The sequence below is a fragment of the Enhydra lutris genome, unplaced genomic scaffold (assembly GCF_002288905.1).
Source record: "Enhydra lutris kenyoni isolate GAN:26980312 unplaced genomic scaffold, ASM228890v2 scaffoldscaffold12, whole genome shotgun sequence".
In the NCBI taxonomy this organism is placed as follows: Eukaryota; Metazoa; Chordata; class Mammalia; order Carnivora; family Mustelidae; genus Enhydra; species Enhydra lutris.
The window spans coordinates 23,637,415-23,661,286 of record NW_019154096.1 but is presented as its reverse complement, the minus strand read 5'-3'; the positions used below and the strand labels follow the sequence as shown (position 1 = coordinate 23,661,286).

Below are 23,872 nucleotides of genomic sequence, written 5' to 3'. Positions count from 1 at the left end.
TGACTTACCAATTCCTGTGATCTCTTTTTTGATCAGTTGCAACTCCATATGTTGGATTTTTATTCTTACTAATAAAAAGTAAATTTTTCCAACAATCACATCCTTTAGATGATACCTTTGGGGAAAGAACATACCTCATTTACCAAATCAGTTTAAAAAACAATGAAAAGGAGCGCCTGAATGGTGCAGTCGGGTAAGCATCAGACTCTTGGTTTCCACTCACGTTGCAGTCTCAGGGTCGGGAGACTGAGCCCATGTCAAGCTCTAGGCTCAGTGTGGAGTCTGCTTTGGATTCTCTCTCCCTCTCCCTCTGTCCCTTCCACTCTATCTCTAAAGTAAGTAAACAAACCTTAAAAAAAAAAAAAAGGAAAATATGTCCCAAAAGGATTTAGTAGACATCTTTGTAACATTAACTATTTAAGAATACCATTCTGGGGTGGTTTCACATCTGCCTTCAGCCCAGGTTATGATCTCAGGGTCCTGGGATTGAGCCCTGCGTCCATTTCCCCATTCAGTGGGGAGTCTGCTTGTCCCTCTCCCTCTGTCCCCCCACACTCATGCTCTATCTCTCAAATATATAAAGTCTTTTTTAAAAAAATACCATTTTGACTATCCATATCATTTAACTTTTCTTTTTCCAAAAAATATTCACCATTTTACTATAAAAATAGGAATCAAGCTTTTACTTGCCCATCAACATATCTCAAAGAGAAGAATTTACCTTATTAACTACGGGTCCTTTATTTAGAGGTTAGTTTCCAAAGAACTTAAGCACAGATAATTAAGATTGTTATGCTTGCAATATTTATTTGGTGTATAAAGATGTTTCTGAACATTAAAACTCTACACAAGAATTTAGTGTCCTTCTTACTCTAAGTGCTAGAAGAGTGCAGCTAACAAAGCACTTGCCCATAGAGAGAGACACCACAGGTTGAGTCTGTTGCTATGACAGCTAGTCATCAAAGTCCTTTCCCATGTACTCTGAAATGACATGCTAATAAACCTGGAAATTGGGGCACCTGGGTAGCTCAGTGGGTTAAGCCTCTGCCTTCAGCTCAGGTCATGATCCCAGGGTCCTGGGATCAAGCCCCACATCTGGCTCTCTGCTCAGCGAGGAGCCTGCTCTCCCCGCCCCCCCCGCCTGCCTCTCTGCCTACTTGTGATCTCTGTCAAATAAATAAATAAAATCTTTAAAAATAAATAAACCTGGAAATTACTACAATCCCCAGAGGGCTTTTTAACCTTCTCCCAGGTTTGAATCTCAAAATATCATCCCAGGATTTGATCAGTGTAATTATGCTGGCTTGAAGGGAGGCTTCCAGTGACAAGTTTTAGGTCCTAAACAATTTGATTAATTTTACTCACAATATAATTTAAGACTCTGAAGGCATGCTTATATCACATTTTTAGTGATATAAACTGGTGAGTGATAATTAAAAAAGTCATGTAACAGAAGAGTACACAGGAAGGTGATGAAAGAATATATATCCATTTCTTCAACAAATAAACTTTAGTGGAAAAAAAATTGGAGGGAAACTTATAAATTAAATTGAAAGAAATTTAAGTGTCAAACAACCAAATGCCATGTGTCCGGATGCCCTGGATTTAAACAAATCTTGTCTGGATACTGATGTGAATAAAGCATGTGGGGGGAAAAAATGACATTTTATGAGACAATCAGTAAAACATGAACACTGACTAGATATATACAGATATTAAGAAATTATTAATATTTTTAGATCTAACAATATTATGTTTAAAATGATACACAATTCTTATGGATGAAATTCTGTGTCTGGAGTTGGCTTCAATATAATCTATTGAGAGTGTGAGGGCTGGATCCAGATAAAACAGATCTGACAGGGTACTGAGTGGGAGCTGGGCACTGGGTACGTGAGGATTCACTGTACTGTTCATACACTTTGGTCTATGCTTGAATTTTTCCATAATAAAGTTTTAAAAAGGCATTAAACAATAAACAAAACAGGAGCCCATTTCTGTAAAAACATAACACATATAAACATAATACATACCTTTCCCTCTCTATGAAAAGATATGCAAGAGATCTTAATTGTGATTAAGTGGTAAAATTTATAAAAATAATAAAGTTAAATATGGGATCTTTCACAATGCCAAAATTTTTTTTCTTTCTTTTTAAAAGATTTCATTTTTTTTATTTCAGAGAGAGAGAGAGACAGAGATAGCAAGAGAGAACACGAGAGGAGAGGGAGAAGCAGGCTCCCCACTGAGGGGAGTTGGACACAGGGCTCCATCCCAGGACCCTGGGATCATGACTTGAGCCAGAGGTGGACACTTAACCCATTGAGCCACCCAGGTGCCACTAAATTGCCAAAAAAAAATTTTTTTTTAAAGATTTCATTTATTCATATGACAGAGGAAGAGAGATCACAAGCAGGCAGAGAGGCAGGCAGAGAGAGGAGGGGGAGCAGACTCCCCGCTGAGCAGAGAGCCCAATGCGGGGCTTGATCCCACGATCCTGAGATCATGACCTGAGCCGAAGGCAGAGGCTTTAACCCACTGAGCCACCCAGGTGCCCCTTGCCAAAATTTTCAATAATGAAAAGGTACTACTTATGCAGGCAGAAAAAAGTATTTTGTTTGAAGAGATGACTAGGATAAAGTTATACCAACACAGTAAGGAAAATTTTTACAGAGAGATTAGTTGCCTTCTGAGATAGTAAGATCCTCTACAAAAAATGACCAATCAGAGACTTATTAGGAATTGAATATGAAAGACTCCTGCACTGAGTCAAGAAGATAGTCTTTCCACTCTGAGATTTTTAGGCTGTTAACATCAAATTAATGTCAATTCTATCTTTACTTTGACCAATTTACAAAGCCCTGAAAAGCTTATTTCTTAAGTTATCTGTTGTTAAAGATACTTACTTTGATTTATTATATTCAAATTCTATGTGTAGACAATCTTCAATGCCTACTTCCATCTTAATCGAGTTGTTAACATCAGGATATGTGGCAAGCTGGTGAACAATAAGATCATATTCTTTTATCAAGTCTGTCAGTCTTCTTACTATTGTCACTTTAAGAAAATACCTACAAAGTCAACCAAGAGGTAAGTTAAATCTCCTATGATAAATTTTAGTATTTTAAACAAACAGACATTAACTGCAACTCAGCTTTCTCCTTGCTGATCCTTTGGGATCAACTTACTTCACAAAAGAATTCTGATCTTTAAATGCTTCCACCCTCAAAAAAAAAATACAAAGTGCAATTTTAAGAAGAGTGTATGTGCTTTTTAAGATGCATCTGAAGTGCTATGGTCATGCCTACCTGAGGAAACCTATTACTTCCTACCATATACCAAATGAGATCTGCTGGGAAACTAATGGATTTTGAGGTAATTCTGTTTACAAGACAAAGGAAGTACCTAGGGGAAGATTCATACAAAGGAAGTATATAACTAAAACTTCTCATGATGGCGGTGTTTAAATCTACGACAGAAGGCTCTTATTACCTCAGGTGGACATTAGGTAGACAAAATATGTGGCAGAATTCTTAAAAATCTGAAGTCTATCAGTCCAGAATTATAATTAAAGTTCTAATAAGACATTTGATAGTAGCCATTACTTTCTGGTTTTGACACCATCTACTGTTAATACACATTCATACCTCAAGCGGACATTGGCACCGATGTAAGATTCATATGGCTTTTCAACTTGCATAAATTCAAAATCATAACTTCTGCTCTGAGTCAATTCTCCAGGCAAGGCTAGTTCTTTCACTAGGTTTACAAATTCATGAGTATTACTCTTGTCATTGAAAAGTTCTACAAAATTTTAAGCAAAAAAAGAGCAATTATACTTAGTATCTATTTCATTAAAACCCAAACTTCTACCTCCAAAGCAAGTAATTCTTACCAAAAGAATTAGTTGGACTTGTCCCTAATATACTAGAGCTATAACATAAATTCCATCATCCTCATTATGGTCCACCTAGGCATAAAAAAATTCGAGCCACACAGCACAACGAAAATTTCTATTATAAAAGATGTATTCATTCCTTTAATGTAGTTAGGGCTTGCCCAAAATGAAGCTGCTTTAACAGACACATTTCCAGCAATTATTTGAACTTCCTCCGTTCAAGGCAAAAAGCATTCGTTGTTTTGCTTTAGTTAGGCAAATATATTATCTTGATACACTATAATATACAAAAGACTTATCAACTATCAGTGAATTACTATAACTTGCCCCTCAAGTATAATCTGATCTGGAATAGATATATAAACAAATATCTACCGATTATAATTTTGATACTTTAAAAATGTGTAGTACATCTTAGAAAGTTAGATTTAAAACTATGTATACTGTATTAGAAAGACCCATTTTCTTTTCTCTTTCTCAACCTGCAGTACCAAAAGATTTATAGTTTAACTTCTACTAAACCAAGAATGCCTCTGAAATACATGTGTGGAAATCTACACAATGTGATCTAAGTCAAGAAAAAAATTACACCTTTCCTTTTCACATGCAATTTTCTGACAGGTGAGTCTGGCTACAGGCTCACATTAGGTTAGGAAGACAAATGGCATGGGTAATTAGAAAGTGAAGGATGAAGGTGACACTGGTAGTTGTAAAGCTGGTGAAAAATGTAGGCAGATGGAAATTTCAGTGAGTCAACTAATTTACTTGAATTATTTTTCAAGGCTGGTAACTTACATAACTCCTTTCATTTTTAGTAATTAAGTTTAATAACAAATAAAGGCATGATGAGTCAAATATTACTTAATACAATTCAAAGAAATATGATTTAATGTTTATAAAATAAATCCTCTTTTACTATCCAAAATCAATCCCTTCCTTCCATGAAACTAATCTCTAATTCAAAATTTAAGTGCCAAATCCAACTCAAATCCAACTTCAAACTCAGTTATCATTAAAAAAGAAAAAAAAAAAGTAATGCTATTTTAAAACTCACCAATTTGACCTACAAATTCAATTCTAATTCCTTGGTGCTCTAGCCTCTTTCCAGGTTGCTTAAAGGCTAGGTTTACCTGCCAAAACATGAAATTGTAAAAGATGTTAACAATCCTTTGAGTGGGCCTACTAACAGATTCCTTCCAGATGAATGCAACATGTAAGTATTTCAGGGATTCATTTCTGAAGTTTGAGACACCACCACATACCGAGATCATTATGACTTTACAGCACCAGAGAAGGTATAACTTACTCATATGCAATCACTTAAACATACGTTTAAAAGCACCTGCTTTGTTAGGAAGGAATCCTTTATAAGTTGGAGAGCTATAAAGACTCAAAAAAAGGAAAAATCCGCAACCACTCAGATGTGTTTTCTGGTCAAATAGTTAAACAATTCTACACAATAACATTTTAATGTAAGGTAATCACTAATTTCAAGAATTTACCTAAAGATCACTTTCAGCTCTTTGTAACCAAAAATATATTATAATTCCTAACCTTAAAAGCAACACTTACTCCCCTGAATCTGCTTCTCACTCTAAAAATAGAACGTCTAAAGGTTGAAATTGTATGATTTATCTTACATATTTTTGAAGTGAAATATACAACCCTGAAATCCTAAATTCACATCTGCGAAATGGAAGCCTTAATTTTATAAATTTTGATTTTATAAACTTTTTAATTTGACAAAATATTTATATATTTTATATATGTATTACATACATATTTTTAAAATTTCCAAATGTTTAAAGATTAACTAACATACAAAAAAGCACACTTCCAGATTTATTCTTTACTATAAAAAATATTGTTAACATGACTCTTAAAAGCTTTTTTAAATAATGCTGCTCAAAAGAAAATAGTAATCAAGGGCCAATAAAAACAAAGATCCAGTTACTTCTGTTTGTAAATCTATTAAATAAAATATTCAATTTTCTAAATCTTCCATATCTGTAACCATAATGAGTTAGTTACTTGCCTTCCAAATTAATATCTCAGAGAAAGAACTAAATAGTTAATAAATTATGGTACATCATATGATGGAAAATTATTAAAGTTTAAAAACAATAAGATCAAAGAATTTTTAATGATGTGGGAAAATGTGCATGATATGTTACATGAAGGAAGCATGGTCAAATTGTACACAAGAATAATGCCAATTATATATTTTTTGATTACACAAAAGAAATACTATTAAAGCAGTTACTTCTGGAATGTATGAGTAATTTTGTTTTCTTTGTAGTATTCAAGGTTTTTGTTTTGTTTTTTTTTTTTTACAACAGGCAACTAATACTTTCAAACTCAGAAAAATACTTATTTTAAAGAAGAAAGTATAGTTAGAGGCTTCACACACTAACAAGTTGAATTTTCGGTTTGAACCACAAATAATACAAGCCTAACTCGCAACTATTTCACAAGCCAGACAGTAATTAGAACTATTCCCTAATTTACACTAATAAAGCACATAAATACACAATACTTTTATTAAATGTCTATCTGGCAAGAGATTTGGGGAATGCCTTCACTGAAACATGGCTGTGTCTGATATTTTTAAATTTACAGTTCTTCAAAAAACACTCTGACACCACACTACTAAGGCAGAAATTCAAAGTCTTTCCATTTTTCTACCAAATTGTCTAAACTCTGAAATTGTCCTTAGTCTCCCACTGATGTCAAAACACAGTTGCTTTTAAGCCTAATGCAAGATATTATGGAATCCGAAGGATCCCAGAGCTGGTATGCATAATCAAGCATTTTTATTTAAAAGCTGTTCTGCAATGGAGCATAGAAACATAAATGAAACTAAGAATGTGAACTGAGTTAAAGAACATTAATACTGTTACACTTCCGTAACTTCTATTATAATTTCAAACATAAAATAGTGCCAAGAATAGTACAAGGAAATCCCACATAACCTGTACACAGATTCACCATGTTTGTATTTTGTCACATATGACAAAATATAATTTTATTATATTTATATATATTATATATATAAATTATATAAAATTTATAAATTATCATTCTCTATATATAGACGTGCATGCATACATATACAACTTTTTTTTAAATCAGTTGAGAATAATTAGAAGATATCATGCTCCTCTACCTATAAATACTTCATGTATACCTAAGAAAATAATCTCTTAATCACGGTGCAATTTTCAAAATCAGGAAACTTATAACTCCACAGTTTATATTCAAATTCCAACAACTGTCCCAATAATGTACTTTACACTCTTTTTTCTCCTGTCCAGGCTCCAATCCAGAATCACATTACAGATAGTTATGTCTCTTTAGTCTCCTTTAATCTCAAACATTTCTCAGTCATTGACTGACTTTCTTTCTTTTTTAAGAGCACGTGCACATGTAGGTGGGGAGGGGCCGAGGGAGGGAATCTTAAGCAGGCTCTACGCTCAGCACTGAGCCCAACACAGGACTGAATCCTGAATCTCAGCCCCAGAGAGCATGACCTAGGCCACAATCAAGAATCAGATGCTTAATCAACTAAGCCACCCAGGCACCCCAGTCATTGCCTTTCTTGACCTTGATGTTTTTTTTTAAGAATTACAGGTCACTTATTTTGTAGAACAGCCCTCAATTTGGGTTTGAGGTTTTATCACAGACTCAGCTTATGCATTTTTGGCAAGAATACCACAGAAAGGAAGTTGTGTCCTTCTCAGTGTATCTCATTAGGAAGTACATGATGCCAAGTGGTTATTTTAACTTTGATCACTTAGTGAAGGTGATCTACCAATTTAAAGTTACTATTTTTTCCCTTTGCTATTAGTAATTTGAGAAAGGTTTAAGACAATGTATACCTGTTTAAAAAAGGCCATGAAAACAAAACATAGGGAAACTATATAAAACATATTTACTGTTCTAACAAGCCAATCTCAAAGCTCATTCTTCTGCATCTTTAGCAGCTAATCTGTAGATGTCTCCGATAATGCTGTCTTCAGGAGCTGTGTCAGAAGTAAAATTCATCTGCATTGTGTTTAAGACAAACACCTATCAATGTACTACACACCATTTATAGCTTCATTTACAGTAAATTACTGAGGTATCTGCATTTTACTGTTGCTGAATACTGTAGTTATCCAAAATTCATTTCCCACTGCTGCCAGAAGAATGTGGTCCATATTCATGTTGATGAAAGATACTGACATAATATTCTTTGTTTAAAGAATTAAACTATAAAGCCCTACAATCTCGGAATAAACATATGTCATTGTTCACTTTTGTAATAAATGAATACAGAGTTCATTATAGGTGACATGGCACTGGCAACACCTCTTTAAGACAATTTACTTATCATTGACCAATCTAAAAGAATCTTAAGGAATTATAACTTATGAACCCACCAGAAATATACCCACATTACTACCAAATTTTTCACAATTATTGTGCCTCAATAGTTAATTAGGCAATCTAGTAAGACTCTCTCAAAATTATTCAGAAGGTAAAAAGTGATATAAGCTTTATTTCAAAAAGAGGATACCTAGGTCAAATACATTCTTAAAGCATAAAAAATTTAGGATACACTACAACTGTTCTAGCCTTAAGGAAGAACTGTCACTTGAACATGAACGAAGCAGTAAATATTCTACCTAAGAATTAAAAAAATAATCTGAGTAAGTACCTTTCAAGAATTTCTCTATTTATCTTGTAATAATATACATAGTCCCACTTGTCTTAAGAAATGCTTCAAAAACAGGGCACCTGGGTGGGTCAGTTGGTTAGATGTCTGCCTGTGGCTCAGGTCATGATCCCAGGGTCCTGAGATCGAGCCCTCCATTGGACTCCCTGCTCAGGGGGGAGTCTGCTTCTCTCTCTCCCTCTGCCCCTCCTCCTGCTCATGCTCACTCCCTCTCTCTCTCTCTCAAATGAATAAAATCTTTGGAAAAAAAAAATGCTTCAAAAAAATCTCCAAAAAACTTTTAACAGACAGCAATTAATTTTAGCTTTAAAAAGTTTATGCTACAAGAGTCCCCAAAGAGTCCCCAAACAATTCAGTGGGGAATGAATATTCTTTTTAACAATATTGCTGGAACAACTGAATATCAACGTACAAAAGAATGAAGTTGGATCTCTACCTCATGACTTGAAATGGATCAAAAACCTATGTAAGACAATTACAAAACTCTCAGAAGAAAACAGAGGTATAAATCTTCACTGCTTTGGATGGACAATGGTTTCTCAAATAACACCAATGCATGAGCAACCAAACAAAAAAACAGATAAATTGGAATTTCATAAAAATTTAAAACTTTAGTGCTTCAAAGACACCATCAAGAAAGTGAAGACAAAAAAAAAAGAAGAAGAAAGAAAGGAAGGAAGGAAGGAAGAAATAAAAGAAAGAAAAGTGAAGACAATTCAGAAAACAAGAGAAAATATTTGTGAAATATAACTGATAATGGACTTGTATCCAGCATATATAAAGAATTCCTACAACTCACAATAAAAAGGCAACCAAATAAAAAAGGTCAAAGAATACAAAAAGACTTTTCTCCAAAGATTTCACCAGCAATAAGCACGTGAAAAGATGCTCAGTATTAGTTATTAGGGAAACGCAAACCAAAACCGTAACGAGATCCCACTTCATACCCGCTAAAATGGCCATAATAAAAAACGCAGACAATATTGAGTGCTGCCAAGAAACTAAAGAAACTGGAGCCCATATACATCATTGGAAAGAATGTAAAATAATGCAGCTGCTTTGGGAAAGACTGGCAACTCCTCTAAAAGTTAAACACAAAGTTAACACATGACCCAGCAATTCCACTCCTACATATACATCCAAGAGAAATGAAAACATATATGCACACAAAAACTTGTCCACAAATGTACAGCATTATTAGTAATAGTCAAAAAGTAGAAACCCAACTGTCTGCAACTGATGAACTCATAAAGGAGATGTGGTATATTCATATTCCACATGGATATATACTGGAATACTCGTTAATCATTTTAAAAAAAAGGGGTCTGATACATACTACATGAATGAAGCTTGAAAACATTATGCTAAAGGAAATAAGTCAGACACAAAAGGATAAATCTTATATGACCACTTTTTTTTTTTTAAGAATTTTATTTATTTATTCGACAGAGAGAGATCACAAGTAGGCAGAAAGGCAGGCAGAGAGGGAGGGGGAGGCAGGCTCCCCGCGGCACAGAGAGCCCGATGTGGGGCTCCATCCCAGGACTCTGAGATCATGACCTGAGACGAAGGCAGAGGCCCAACCCACTGAGCCACCCAGGCGCCCCTATATGACCACCTTTAAGAAATAACTAGAACAGTCAAATTTACAGAAAAACAAAGTGGACCAGAGGTACCCAGGGACTGGGAGAAAAAGGAAATGGGTAGTTGTTGTTTAACAGGTACCAAGTTTCTACGTGGGGTGATGAACAAACTTTGGAAATAGTGGTGATGGTTGTACAACCTTGTCAATGTAATTAATGCCACTGAATTGTATACTTTAAAATGGTTAAAATGGCAAATTTTATAATATGTATATGTTTACCAATTTTTTTAAAAAATGAACCTTTAAAGCATCACGCTAAGTGAAAGGAGTTAGACAGAAAAGGCTATATATTGCATGATTCCATTTATATAAAATGTCCAGAATAGGCCAATCCATAGAGAAAGAAATCAGATTTGTAGATTAGTGGTTGCTAGGTGTCTCAGTTCATTCGGGTTGCTGTCACAAAATACTGTAGACAAGGGCGGCTTATAAACAACAGAAATTTACTGTTCACAGTTCAAGAGGCTGGGAAGTTGAAGATCAATGTGCCAGCAGATTTGGAGAGAGCTCTTTTTCTGGTTGAAGGATGGCTCTCTTTTCACTGTGTTCTTACATGGCTGAAAGTATAAGGGATGTAAGAGCACTAACCCCATTCATGAGGGCCCTGTCCTCATGACAGATCATGTCCCAAGGTTTCAACACATAAATGAGGGCACAAATACTCAATCTACTCACTAAGGAAGTGAATGCTAATGATATGGTATTTCTTTTGGGGTGATGAAAATGTTATGGCATTAGTGGTGATGGCTGCACAATTCTGCAAATATAGTAAAAACACTGACTTGTACATTCTAATAGGGTGAATTTCTTGGTATGTTATTATACTCAACGGGCTTTTTTTTTTTTTTTTTTTTTTAAAGAAAAGAAAGTAAATGCTGCAAGTAGACCAATGGAACAGAACAGAGAGGTTGAAAAAGAATCACACAACCTCTGCTATGACAAAGGTGGTGATATTGCAGTGCAGTGAAGGAAAGGATAAATGTTCTGGATTTATGAGATACCCATACAGGAGAGTAAAAAAAAAAGTGGGGGGGAAACTAGCCTTAATTCCTAGGTTGCAAAGACAAAAGCAACTCCAAGCGAACTGAAGATCTAAATGTGAAGTGTAAAATTAAAAAAAAAAATTGTAGGAGAAAGATAACAGGAGAATATCTTCATGCCCATAAGGTAGGCAAAGATTTCTTAAATAGGATACAAAACACACCAACAAAAAGGAAACATAACATTTATCACCTATTAAAGTTAAGAACTATTCATCAAAAGACACCAGTAAGATAATGAAAAGTCATACCAGAAACTGAGAGAAAATATTTACAACACATATACAAAAGACCCTACACTAAGAAGCATAAAAGCCTTGTACCAAGAACGCACACACAAAAATATTACTCATCAATAAGAAAAAAAGTTAACTGAGTAGAAAATCAAGCTCTCCTCACCCCCTAAAAACTAGAATAGGCACTTCATAAAAGATAACAAATGGCCAGTAAGTCTATGAAAGGTTGGTCAACTTCAATGGATGTCAGGGAAATCAAAATTAATACCATGTAACAACCAAGAGAGTGAGACCATGAGAAGAAATGCCATAGACTGAGAAAAAATATTTGCAGAAGACAGATCTGGGAAAGAACTGTTATCCAAAACATACATAGAACTCTTAAAACAAGAAAACAATCCAATTAAAAAGTAGGCAGGGGGGTGCCTGGGTGCCTCAGTGGGTTAAAGCCTCTGCCTTTGGCTCAGGTCATGATCCCAGGGTCCTGGGATCGAGCCCCACATCGGGCTCTCTGCTCCACAGGGTGCCTGCTTCCTCCTCTCTCTCTCTGCTTCTCTGCCTACTTATGATCTCTGTCTGTCAAATAAATAAATAAAAATCTTAAAAAAAAAAAAAAAGTAGGCAGATGATCTGAACAGGCACCTCACTAAAGAAGACAGACACTTGGCCAAGAGACATAGAAAAGATGTTCAACATCATATTACCAACTACACACCTATTAAAATGGGACCAAATCCAGAACACTGACAACACCAAATGCTGGCAGGGATGTGGAGCAACAGGAACTCTCATTCAAGGAATGAAATATAGTAGCACTACACTGAAAGACAGTTTGGCAGTGTCTTATAGCACTAAAGATAAGCTTACCATACAATCCAGCAAGCACACTCCTGGGTGTTCATCCAAAGGGGTTGAAAACTTATGCCTATACAAAAACCTGCATACAAATGTTTATATAAGCTTCATTCATAACTGCCAAAGCTTGGAAACAAGCAAGATATTGTTCAGTAGGTGAATGGATGGGTAAAATTGTGGTACATCCTGATAATAGACTATTATTCAACACTAAAGATAAATGAGCTATAAAGCTGTGAAGACACAGAGGAACCTTAAACGTGTATTACTAAGTGAAAGAAGACAGTATGAAGTATGTCAACTACATGACATTCTGCAAAAAGCAAAACTACGGAAACAATATAAAGGTCAGTGGTTTGGCAGGCGAGACAGAGGAGAGATGAATAGGCAGAACAAAGAGGACTTTTAGGGCAATGAAAATACTCCATATGATATTATAATGATGAACATATGTCATTATACATTTGTCTAAACCCACAGATTAACAACACGCAGAGTGAACCCTCAGGTAAACTATGGACTGGGTGATTATGATGTGTCAATGTAGGATCATCCTTGGTAAAAATTGTGCCATTCTGGCAAGTGACATCAATAATGGGAGATGCTATGCATGTGTAGGGGCAGCAGGCATATAGGAAATACCCGTACTTCCCTCTCAATTTTGTTATAAACCTAAAACTGCTCTAAAAAAAAAAATTCTTGAAAAAAAAAAGATCTGGGAAAAAAAGTGTGCATACAGAAATTCACATGTCAAGAATATCATAAAAGGATTTTATTCTTGCTTTGCTTGGGATGTCAGACTCTCAGAACTTCAAAATTACATCTAAGGTATGAGGAATTGTTATGCAGAGACACTTTAATGCAAAACCAAGTTTAGAAACCAGTTATTCAGTCCAACTTTCTTTTTTTTTTTTTTTTTTTTTTTAAGATTTTTATTTATTTATTTGACAGAGAGAGAACACAAGTAGGCAGAGAGCAGGCAGAGAGAGAGAGGAAGGGAAGCAGGCTCCCCACCGAGCAGAGAGCCCGACGCGGGGCTCGATCCCAGGACCCGGGATCATGACCCGAGCCGAAGGCAGAGGCCCAAACCACTGAGCCACCCAGGCGCCCCCCTCAGTCCAACTTTCTTAATTTTACTGTGAGATCCAGAAAGTTAAATGACTGCCCAGAGTTACCTACCAAGACAGTGGTAAAGTCAAGACTAGATCTTCCAACTCTAAGCCAATGATCTTTTTATTATACTCAGATATTTCAGAAAACGTAGACTTGTTCTTAGTGAACATGCTGGGTCACAGGTAACCAAAGCTTGTTTTCTTCTCTTTCTTTTCTTATCAGAGCACTCATAAGTCACCTATTTAATAACCTATTCTAAAGGTATGCCAGGAACCAATCAATATTAACAGCAGTTACAACACGTGTAAAAAAAAAAAAAAAAAAAAAAGAAAAAAACAAAAAAAAAATTAACCCCAAATTAAAAAAAAAAAAAAAAAACACACCACCACATATACTCTTGCCAAAAGAACTGAACTTGACTCGGATCAAGCTTCTAGATCCAGCTACCAATTTACAGGCAACAACTGTATCATGAGTATGCAATCACAGAGAACTCTATAGTTCAAGTGTCCCCAGTTCTTCAAAGTATAAGAAAAGAAAGGCACGAAGAGGGAATCTGAGATTAAAAGAGATTTTAAAAGCATTATCGACCTTTTTAAGGGAGCAAAACTAAACAATTAAGAAACACAAGGAACTATATTATAAAAATCAGCAGTGTGGTTTCTTTTGAGAGGAAGAGGCTATGTTTGGGTAGCTGGCAAAGTTCTCCTTCTGGACTTGAATGGTAATTACAAGAAAACATGCCTTATGATTATTTATTTGTTTTGTGGTTTTCAATATCTGTTTTATTTTACAATAAAAGGTTAAAAATTATAAACATCTCAGGTCAGTAAATAATCAGACTCCAGATATAGTATCTTCTGAGCAACAGATTATTTTTTAAAATGCAATCTACAGTTATTGATTAGGACTACTACATATGACATCTAGCAATTCCAAAAATGTAACCTGAAGGCACACTACTTTCTATAAATCACACTGAAGAAGATTTCATTCCCCTTATTTTCCCATCTTCCTTTATTTGTCCTATGAACATTAGCCACGAACTCCTAACAAACCCAGATGACATAAGATCACTTTAAACCAGACAATGATTGTTCCCTACTAGACTTAAAAACAAACAAAAAGGGGTGCCTGGATGGCTCAGTCAGTAGAGCACGTGACTTTTTTTTTTTTTTTTTAGATTTTATTTATTTGACAGAGAGAGATCACAAGTAGAGAGAGAGAGAGAGAGAGGAGGAAGCAGGCTCACTGCCTAGCAGAGAGCCCGATGTGGGACTTGATCCCAGGACCCTGAGATCATGACCTGAGCTAAAGGCAGAGGCTTAACCCACTAAGCCACCCAGGCAGCCCACTTTTTTTTTTTTTTAAGTGGACTCTACACCTGGCCCAATGCTGGACTTGAACTCACCATCTCTAGCTCAAGACCTGAGCTGGGATCAAGAGTCAGACACCCAAACCACTGAGCCACCCAAGCACGCTTAGAGCATTGGACTCTTAATCTCAGTTAGGGTCTGAGTTCAAGTCCTACATTTGGCTTGTAGCCTACTTAAAAAAATTATGATTAACGAGTATTAATCATATTCGCTAAGGCATAAGACTACTTTTATGCATCACTTGATAAGGAAAAGGGGGAAAAGTGAAACCTTACAGAAGAGATCACAGATGCACCTGATCCTACACAGATACATTACAAATGTACATTAAGTCCTCTACAGAGATCAACAGACACAACGGTGGCAGTGCAGAGAGATAAGCTGTAAAGAATGAGAAAAAAACATTTAAAGGTCTACTAAAGAGTTATCCCCAATCTCTGTAACTCAACTTAACGTAAAAGGAGAAACAAACTTCGAGTGGATCACAGCCCTTTGGAAAAGTGAAGCAAAACAGATGCATAGTCATAAACACAAAATTCTGCTTGCAATTTTAGACTCTGCTCCCTCCACTTTAAGACTTTTTCCTGTAAATGCGCTAATGAATCAAGGATTTTAGCTGACCTTCTAAAAAAACTTTCCACCTTGGGGCACCTGAGTGGCTCAGTGGGTTAAGCCTCTGCCTTCAGCTCAGGTTATGATCTCAGGGTCCTGGGATCAAGCCCCGTATCGGGCTCTTTGCTCAGCGGGGAGCCTGTTTCTCCCTCTCACTCTCTGCCTGCCTCTCAGGCTACTTGTGATCTCTGTCAAACAAATAAATAAAATCTTAAAAAAAAAAAACTTTCCACCTCTAACAAAATCATTCAAATTTAGAAACAGTACAGACAACTTTGATGATTAATTCTAGTATCTTACATCTAGGTACTTCTCACAAACAAAAGATTTACCTTTCCTGAAACGGATTCTCCGTCATAGAAAAGATAGTGTTTTTCTACTTTGCCATCTTCAGTTTTCATTTCAGCCATTTTCCTGGTCTCCCCATCATTAAGGACAACATCGATCTCACAAATGGGTCCAAAAAAGCCTCCAAGAAAACTCTGAAATAAAAAGGGAAAATAAAAGGAAATACAAAAGGAAAATGCTCATAATTATGTCTTGTCAGTCACTACATTTTATAATACAAATCTAAGTATCTCTTACCTACAGTTAAACAGACTGCGAATCTGTAAGTACAACATGGAAGTAAGAACTTACATCAAATTCGACCTCAAAACTAAACAAATTTAGTTATAACAATGTATATACAGCTAATACTGTACTGTACATTAAAATATGTTAAGAGAACAAATTCATATTGCATGTTTTTTACCACGGTTTTTTAAAAGACAAAAAGAAAACTAAAATTTAAACATGCTATAATTTCAATCATTTCCACAGGTAACCACTATAAGTAATCAATTACTACTATACCAGAAATCTAAAAAATTAATTCTTAACATTTGGACTTGAAAAGTTATCTTTAGTTATACTTCTATGCTGTTATTTCATATGCAGCACTCATACAATCCAAATTATGCAGTACTCATACAAATCCAAATGAATTATTACAATGTACTATTTACTATAAAATGTACTGCTATATAGGTCTGACCAGGATGTGTTAAATTGTAAAAACCCTTGAAATAAAACTGGCTCTAATGGAGAAGACTAATTTTTTGTGAATTTTTCCAAAGAAAATGTGTAAGCCTTGTTACGGAAATCCTGAATATGACAAAAATATAAAGGACAAAAATCAACCGCTTATGAATGCCAAAACACATTAGTTGATAATAATATGGACTCCATTAGTAATTCCAGTATCATATACAGTTGTGGATCATTTTTGTTACTAAAGAAAGCTGGTATTCTAGTTTTTTTTTTTTTTTAAGATTTATTTATTTATTTATTTGACAGAGATCACAAATAGGCAGGGGGTGGGGGGGAGCAGGCTCCCTGCTGAGCAGAGCACCCCATGCGGGGCTCCATCCTAGGACCCTAAGACCATGACCTGAGCAGAAGGCAGAGGCTTAACCCACTGAGCCACCCAGGTGCCCCTAGTCTTTTTTTTTTTTTTTTTTTTTTAATTTATACCAACAGTCCTCTATCCTGTCATCTTATATCCCTTCTTAGTCTGCCCTACACAACCACAATAATCTCTTAAAAACATAAACCTCATCATTTTCTGTTTAAGATCCTTCAGTGGGCTGGTAAGAGTATAAATTGGAACTACTTTAGCAAATAGTTGGTATTTGGGGCACCTGGGTGGCTCAGTGGGTTAAAGCCTCTGCCTTCGGCTCAGGTCACCATCTCCGGGTCCTGGGATGGAGCCCTACATCAGGCTCTCTGCTCAGCAAGGAGCCTGCCTCCCCCTCTCTCTCTGCCTGCCTCTCTGCCTACTTGTGATCTCTGTCAAATAAATAAAATCTTAAAAAAAAAATTGTTGGTATTACCTGGTAAAGCTAAAGATATACATATCCCATGACCCAGAAAATACACCCTTAGATATATACCCTAAAGAGAAACTCTTACATACATGAACCAGGAAACAAATATAAGAATGTTAGTATCTTGGTTCATAAAGCCCCAAATAGGAAACAATCCAAATATCCATCAACAAGAGAATGGATACATAAATTTTATTCTATATTCATACAGTAGGCAAAGGGATGAGACACGAGTATACACAATAATAACTTTCACACATACTACAGAATTACATTTATTATAAAGTCAAAAACATGTAGCGCACACTATAGCATCAGAAGTCAGGGAGTGGTTAGAAGAGAGCATAAAGATGGGGCGCCTGGGTGGCTCAGTGATTGAGGCCTCTGCCTTGGGCTCAGGTCATGATCTCAGGGTCCTGGGATCAAGTCCCGCATCGGGCTCTCTGCTCAGCAGGGAGCCTGCCTCTCTGCCTACTTGTGATCTGCCTGTCAAATAAATTAAAAAAAAAAAAATCTTAAAAAAAAAAAATCTTAAAAAAAAAAAAGAAAAGAGCATAGAGGGAGTTTCTGGGGTGCTAATTACGCTGTTTGCTTTTATCTGAGCACTTCACTCACAGGTTTGATCACTTTGTACACTTATCTGTGCATTCTTATGTACTTCAATGAAATGTTATTTTAAATATGTGCACACGTGAGTGCACAAGTGCATAAGCGCGTGTGCACGTGAACGCGCGCACGCGCACACACACACAATGTATTCCCTGACATGGCCTGCACATATCTAGTCTATCATCTCTCCAGTCACACCAGCCTCAAATTATTCAAGTTAATCAAATCTGCCAGGTTCCTTCTTGTCCTAGACCAAGTATCCTTAACCTAGCTAACTCAGCCTCTGAATCTCAGTCTGACTCATTTCCATAAAGAGGCCTCCCATACGTTCCTAAATTGAAACTAGAGTCTCCAAATTTAGGCCTCACAACACCATGTAGTTTTATTACTTCATCATCTCTTATAGTGTGTGCTTATTCAATACCTGAATCCCTGACTGAACTCCAGGAGGACAGCCACTTTATCCTTTGCTCACCACTGAAGACATAGTAGCTAGTAGTGTGTGGCATTTAGTAGAAAGCATTCAAATACCTACTGAGTGTTAATTTTGAATAAAATACATACTCTCCTGATAATAAAAAAAATAAATGGATACGCAAAAGAAATGAATTAAACCCAGAATATCTGGTAAGATGGGAGCTCCCCCAAAGGAAGTTAGCTTTGGTGCAGTAGCTACGTCTAGAGCAAGGAACTTTCCTCAAGCCTCAGTTCTGTCCTCAGGTGGCAGAGTAACAGCAAGCAAGCTAATGATCCTCTCAAAACTCTGCAGGTCACAGGGCGATACTATGATCAAAGGAGACAATGCTTTCCTAAATTCTGAGCTTGCTTTTTTTTTTTTTTTTTTGTCAGAGAGAGAGGGAGAGAGAGTGCAGGCAGACAGAATGGCAGGCAGAGGCAGAGGGAGAAGCAGGCTCCCTGCTGAGCAAGGAGCCCGATGCGGGACTCGATCCCAGGACGCTGGGATCATGACCTGAGCCGAAGGCAGCTGCTTAACCAACTGAGCCACCCAGGCGTCCCTGAGCTTGCTTTTTTGTTATTATTAATCCTATATAAACAAAAAGGTTATAATTTCAAGAAATCAACTCAAAGAATTGGCAGATTCATACTTCTGACATACTACAAAGACACAAACAGCATTTTTTTCCTTTCAACGTTTTAATCCTTCCTGGCAACTCTACAAATAACAAAGTCAATTTTAACCAAAAAATTAATTTTAATCAGAAAAGCATTCTGAACTTAGAATGAAAAACATCAATGATAGGTCACATGCAATGCCCCTTTCCAGTTAGCTTTCATACTACAAGTTTTATACTCAAAACTTGCTTAAATGGTGTTATTTTTTCCTAAGGGCTACAGGTAAGAGAATGTATAGCAGCTCAAAAGCAGGCTGCTGATATTTACGAATTCTCTACTACTGGAAACTACAGAGCCAGCCAGGGTGGGGGGAAGCTGCTATGGGAAGAGCAATTCTGAAAGGGTAGAAGACAACAGCCTCATTTAAGATATAAAATCGCAGCAGAAAAATAAAATTTAATTTTCTCATTCCCCTTAATACATCCCAGAGCTGCTTCTGGGAAAAATGAGATTTGAAAACTATAAAAATTATTTTACGGATAAAAAGAATTATTATGGTAACTTTTTCCACATATGGATACTTAACACATACAGCTGAACTTGGGATTTGAAAGCTGATACTGAAAGATCAATTAATCAAAAATAATGAAATCAAAATTTCCACTAAATAAAGTGGTGTAAGAAAGATTGAAGTCTTATGAAACTTCACAATTAACCAATAACATAATTATAATTAAACAGTCTTATTTTGACACCAAAGGTAAAAATGAAAAATTCCTAGGCATTAAAAATCTGAGAAAGCTATGTACTATCTTCTATTACTTACTGTATGCAGAAGAGTATTTCATAACTAAAAATTTAAAAAAGCAGACTTACTTTTCAACACAGTCAAAACACTAATATGGGGAGAGAACAGAAGGTATTTTTAAAAGCCTAGTTACAGCACATGCATAATAGGCTGAGTAAAAAGCTATAGTACCTTAACAATGTTAACCGAAACTTTAGCACCAGGATAACATCCAGTTTTCCACACTAGGACACATCAAAAATGAAAGAGTCTTACTGAAAGCCTCCAGAAAAGTGTTGATGTCTTACATTTAGCAAGCAGGCAACAAAGAGAAAATAAAACTGAGAAAAAAGGTTTGTATTTTCTGTTTTCCTTCTAAAAGAAGTTGAAAGAGAAATATTTCTCTACCCAAAGTCTTGCTTTTAAAGTCTTTATTGCAAGATGTGCATCTTCTGTCTTTTCAAAGGAAAATTCATGAAATTAAAAGTTTTAAAACTCCTCACAAATTATGATAATTCTCCTGATACATAAAGAGGAAACAAAATACATAATTGGCAGGATGGTGAAGACTCCAACAGTGGAAAGGGAATGAAAACTGTAAAGGTTAGAATACATTAACAGAGACTTTTGCTGCAATTACAGATGAGACATTTTAAAGCGAAAGACTACTCAGTTCTGGCGAAGATATCTTCAAGTGAGCATTCAGAATATGTGATTTTCAGGACAGTATTAGACAGTATTAGACAAGTATACATAAGTCAAAACTCAGGTAGCCTTTAAATAACTAGACTCCAATATATATGACTATTAAAAGATTATACCATTGTTTTTACAGTTTTCTACTTGTGGCCTAACCCTCCTGTCACCTTTAGGTTAATTTAAGATTTTTCATATAATTCATAAACCCATACTGAGCATTACCATCCAGCAAAATTGCATGTGGATATGTTAAAAGCCAACAAACTTTCTAGCGCTCACTGAAGAAACTTCACTCCTTCCAAGTAATGTAAAGAAGTTCAACTCAAGGTGAGTGGAAAGGGAGACTCTTAAAATTTACACAAGCAATGAAACAGCAAATTTTCATGCACGGATTACATTTATGCCCAGTTAAGTGTTCTAAAGCTTTAACAATTTAGTTTATGTTTGACCAGTAAGTTGAAAATAAATTGCTCTTAAACTAATTCAAAAGCTTATTAAAAGTAATAATTCTTAAAATAAGCAAAAGACTTTTAAGTCTTCTTGGCAAAGTATATTCAATGAAAGAATACTTCCTAACTCCCTGACTAGGCAAGGTCTTCAAATCCTTCCTTGTTAAATTTATCACAACTGTTATTTCCACGTTAAACAAATAATTATACAAAGAGATGTTTACCTCCCTCTAGACTGTAAGCTACAAGAGAGCAAGGGCTGTTTCACTTTTGCTAGTGGCCCTTGGGTACGCCTAAATAATTATCTGCTGCGTGAAAAAAAAGGCCCCAAGTTTAAGAATGAATATGCCTGTCTTCACTCTTCTGGATTTTAATCAAATCAACACAACTTGAGTTTAAAATGTATTTATTCAAAACAACTTTTTTTTTCTTTTTTAAAATAAACCTAGCTTCGTCTTCAGCCAAAAGTCTCAAGCAGTGTACAGAACCGGTGAGTTCTGGGAAAGCTGATAATATCAGGCGAGCACACAGTAGGCGCTCAACATATGCTTGCTAAATGAAATGAATACCCTAAGTGAGCCAAATGAGACCCAATCTAGAGGAGATGGCCAACACGCACACAGTTAAACGCATCGTGCCCACGCCTGAGCTTCCCACTAACTGGTGAGAGTATTCTTGACTTTCCTCCCTCCTCTGCTCCCTAGGCCATTTCAACATCCCAACGCGTTAAGTTTCCAGAAAATGGCTTGGGGAAGGAAATGACCGCCAGAGCTTAAACTAGCAGGCACAAAACCAGTCTTCTGAATTAAAAACGTCCCCACTTCAGTGTCCTTTTCTTTCTCTCTCCCGTTCTACAAGTGTCAACATCAAGGCTGAACTGGGGCCAAGATATCGCCGAATGTGACCACATCGAGATAAAACCAAAACAAAACCCCGCAGTTTATCAATCTCGTGACCACTGGAAGAGTGACCCCAGTCCCTTCCCCTCCCCCCAGCCCGGAACTGGGGGACTGCCGGGTCACTCCACCTGAAGGGAAGCGAGGCTGTCCGGAAGGAGCGGAGGGACTTGGCTACCTTGGAAGGGGAGGCGGCGCTGAGCCCCCGCACAGGCGGAGTCCGAGGACTCAGCCAGGGCCCCCACAGCCCGTCGAGGAAGGCGGGCAGAGCCTCCGACATGGCCAGGAGAGCGCGCCGCCGCCCGCAGGTGCTCGGGCCTCTGCGAGACCGGGAAGAGGCGGCGCCGCCGCCGGCCCTTCCCCGATCCCGCGGCGACCAGACAGGCCTAACCCGGCTCCCCGCCCTGCTCGCTGCCCGCCTCCTGCCGTTGCCCTCCGCCCCACCCGCGACACGGAGCCCGCCGTTGGCCGTCCCGCCGCGCGCTCTGAGGCCAGAGCCGGAGTAGAGCGCGCGGCCCGCCGCGCACTCACCATTGTCAGTGCCGCCGCCGCGTCCCCACCACTTCACTCCGCTTCCCTCAGGAGAACTCCCAGTCCAGATTCCCTCCGCCCAAGCGCCCGTCACGTGACCTCGAGCCGCTGGCCGCACGTGACCCCTCCCTTTCTCTCCTCCCCCTGCTCCAGTCCCCTCCCGGCCTCTTGCCCCGCCCCACTGGCCCCCTGGCCTTCCAAGAGAGGCAATTTGGAGGCGGGGCCTCGTGCTCCACCCTGGGGCGGGGGGGCGGGGCCACCGAGATGCCGTAAAGTGGGAGGGGCCTGAGTGGACGCAGGCTCCTCTGGGCGTCCTCGCCCTCTCTTCGGTCACGTGGGGGGCGGTTCGCTGACGGGCTTCTTTGCCACGCCCAATTCCCCTTCCTTAGGAAGTTTGAGTTACTGAAAAGGGAGAAGGAAGGAAGGATTGATCTGCCAGGCGCTCTAATCTGGTGGGTTACGGGGCCGCCAAGGCAAAGGGGAGCTGTCACCCGAGGCGCTGCTTCCTTAGGCCTCGCAAGGTACAAATTCTCTTAATCCACGGAGAAGGCATTCTTCTTTTATCTTTCTGGAACTCTACCCGGCTCCCTCTCCCACTGGGAGCTGTTGGGTTTTGAGAACTAGTTAGCTTTGTAGCATACCCTGAAGAGCCGGCTAGTGGGAAAAACTTGAGAGTAGTACATCTGTTGCTTTGTAAAGTACACGGATAACTTGAGACCTAGCCACCTAAGCTGTGCTGTCCTGCCAGTACGTGAGGGGCTTGGGGGGCTTCGTAAAACAGGCGGTGCAGCTAGCCGGTACTCTGGCTTTGACCTCATCCCGACACTGTGGTCTAAGCCTAGAGGCAGGCCCTCCGGATGAATGGGATGCTGTTTTAGTTTTTTAAAAGCAGTGTTGAACCACCGCAGTGTATACGTGACCAAAGCAGAAAAATGATCATCTGAACGCACCATCAGTATCCCATCATAACAAAACAAAATCAGGTTTGTGAAGCAGGGCCATAAAGCAAGTGTAAAATTGTATAAGGCTTGAAATTAGAGCATGGTCTCTAACCACACTAAAATTCAACTAGAGATAACAAAAAGAGAAAATCCGCAAATATATGGTAACCAAGCAACATAATTCTAAACCTCTATGTCAAAGAAGGCAGTGGAAACTTAAAAATAGTTTGAACTAAAAGAAAATTATAATAGAATTCATGCGATACAGCTGAAGTATTTATAGGGAGATCTGTGGCTTTAAATGCATGTATTTAAAAAGAGTTTTTAAATCAGCAGTGTAAGTTCACATCAGGAAATAAAATCATACTAGCATGTGGAGGGGAGCAGGGTGTATATGGGAACTGTACTTCCCACTCAGCTTTGCTGTGAACTTAAAACTTCTCTAAAATAATTTAAAAAACAGTAAAAGCCCTCATGTGGGTAGTTACATTATCTTCAACAAAGGTGTCATGACAAATCAATGGGG

General features: G+C 37.6%; 1 protein-coding gene across 2 annotated transcripts in view; it reads right to left on the bottom strand.

Moving 5' to 3' along the window:
- LOC111144829 (VPS26, retromer complex component A) overlaps window positions 1-22,511 on the bottom strand; it is a 32,270-nt gene extending 9,759 nt beyond the window's left edge. The window contains exons 1-6 of one of the 2 annotated variants that reach the window (XM_022499337.1): window positions 22,406-22,511; window positions 15,825-15,974; window positions 4,953-5,028; window positions 3,648-3,804; window positions 2,907-3,071; window positions 9-115 (exon numbers count right to left, since the gene is read on the bottom strand). In XM_022499337.1, the coding sequence (XP_022355045.1) occupies window positions 9-115; window positions 2,907-3,071; window positions 3,648-3,804; window positions 4,953-5,028; window positions 15,825-15,974; window positions 22,406-22,408 (658 nt within the window). In that variant the 5' untranslated portion in view covers window positions 22,409-22,511. Of the gene's footprint in view, window positions 1-8; window positions 116-2,906; window positions 3,072-3,647; window positions 3,805-4,952; window positions 5,029-15,824; window positions 15,975-22,052; window positions 22,155-22,405 lie in introns of those variants that run through there. The other variant, XM_022499336.1, reaches the window with a different exon arrangement.
- Between the last annotated feature and the right edge of the window lie 1,361 nt (window positions 22,512-23,872).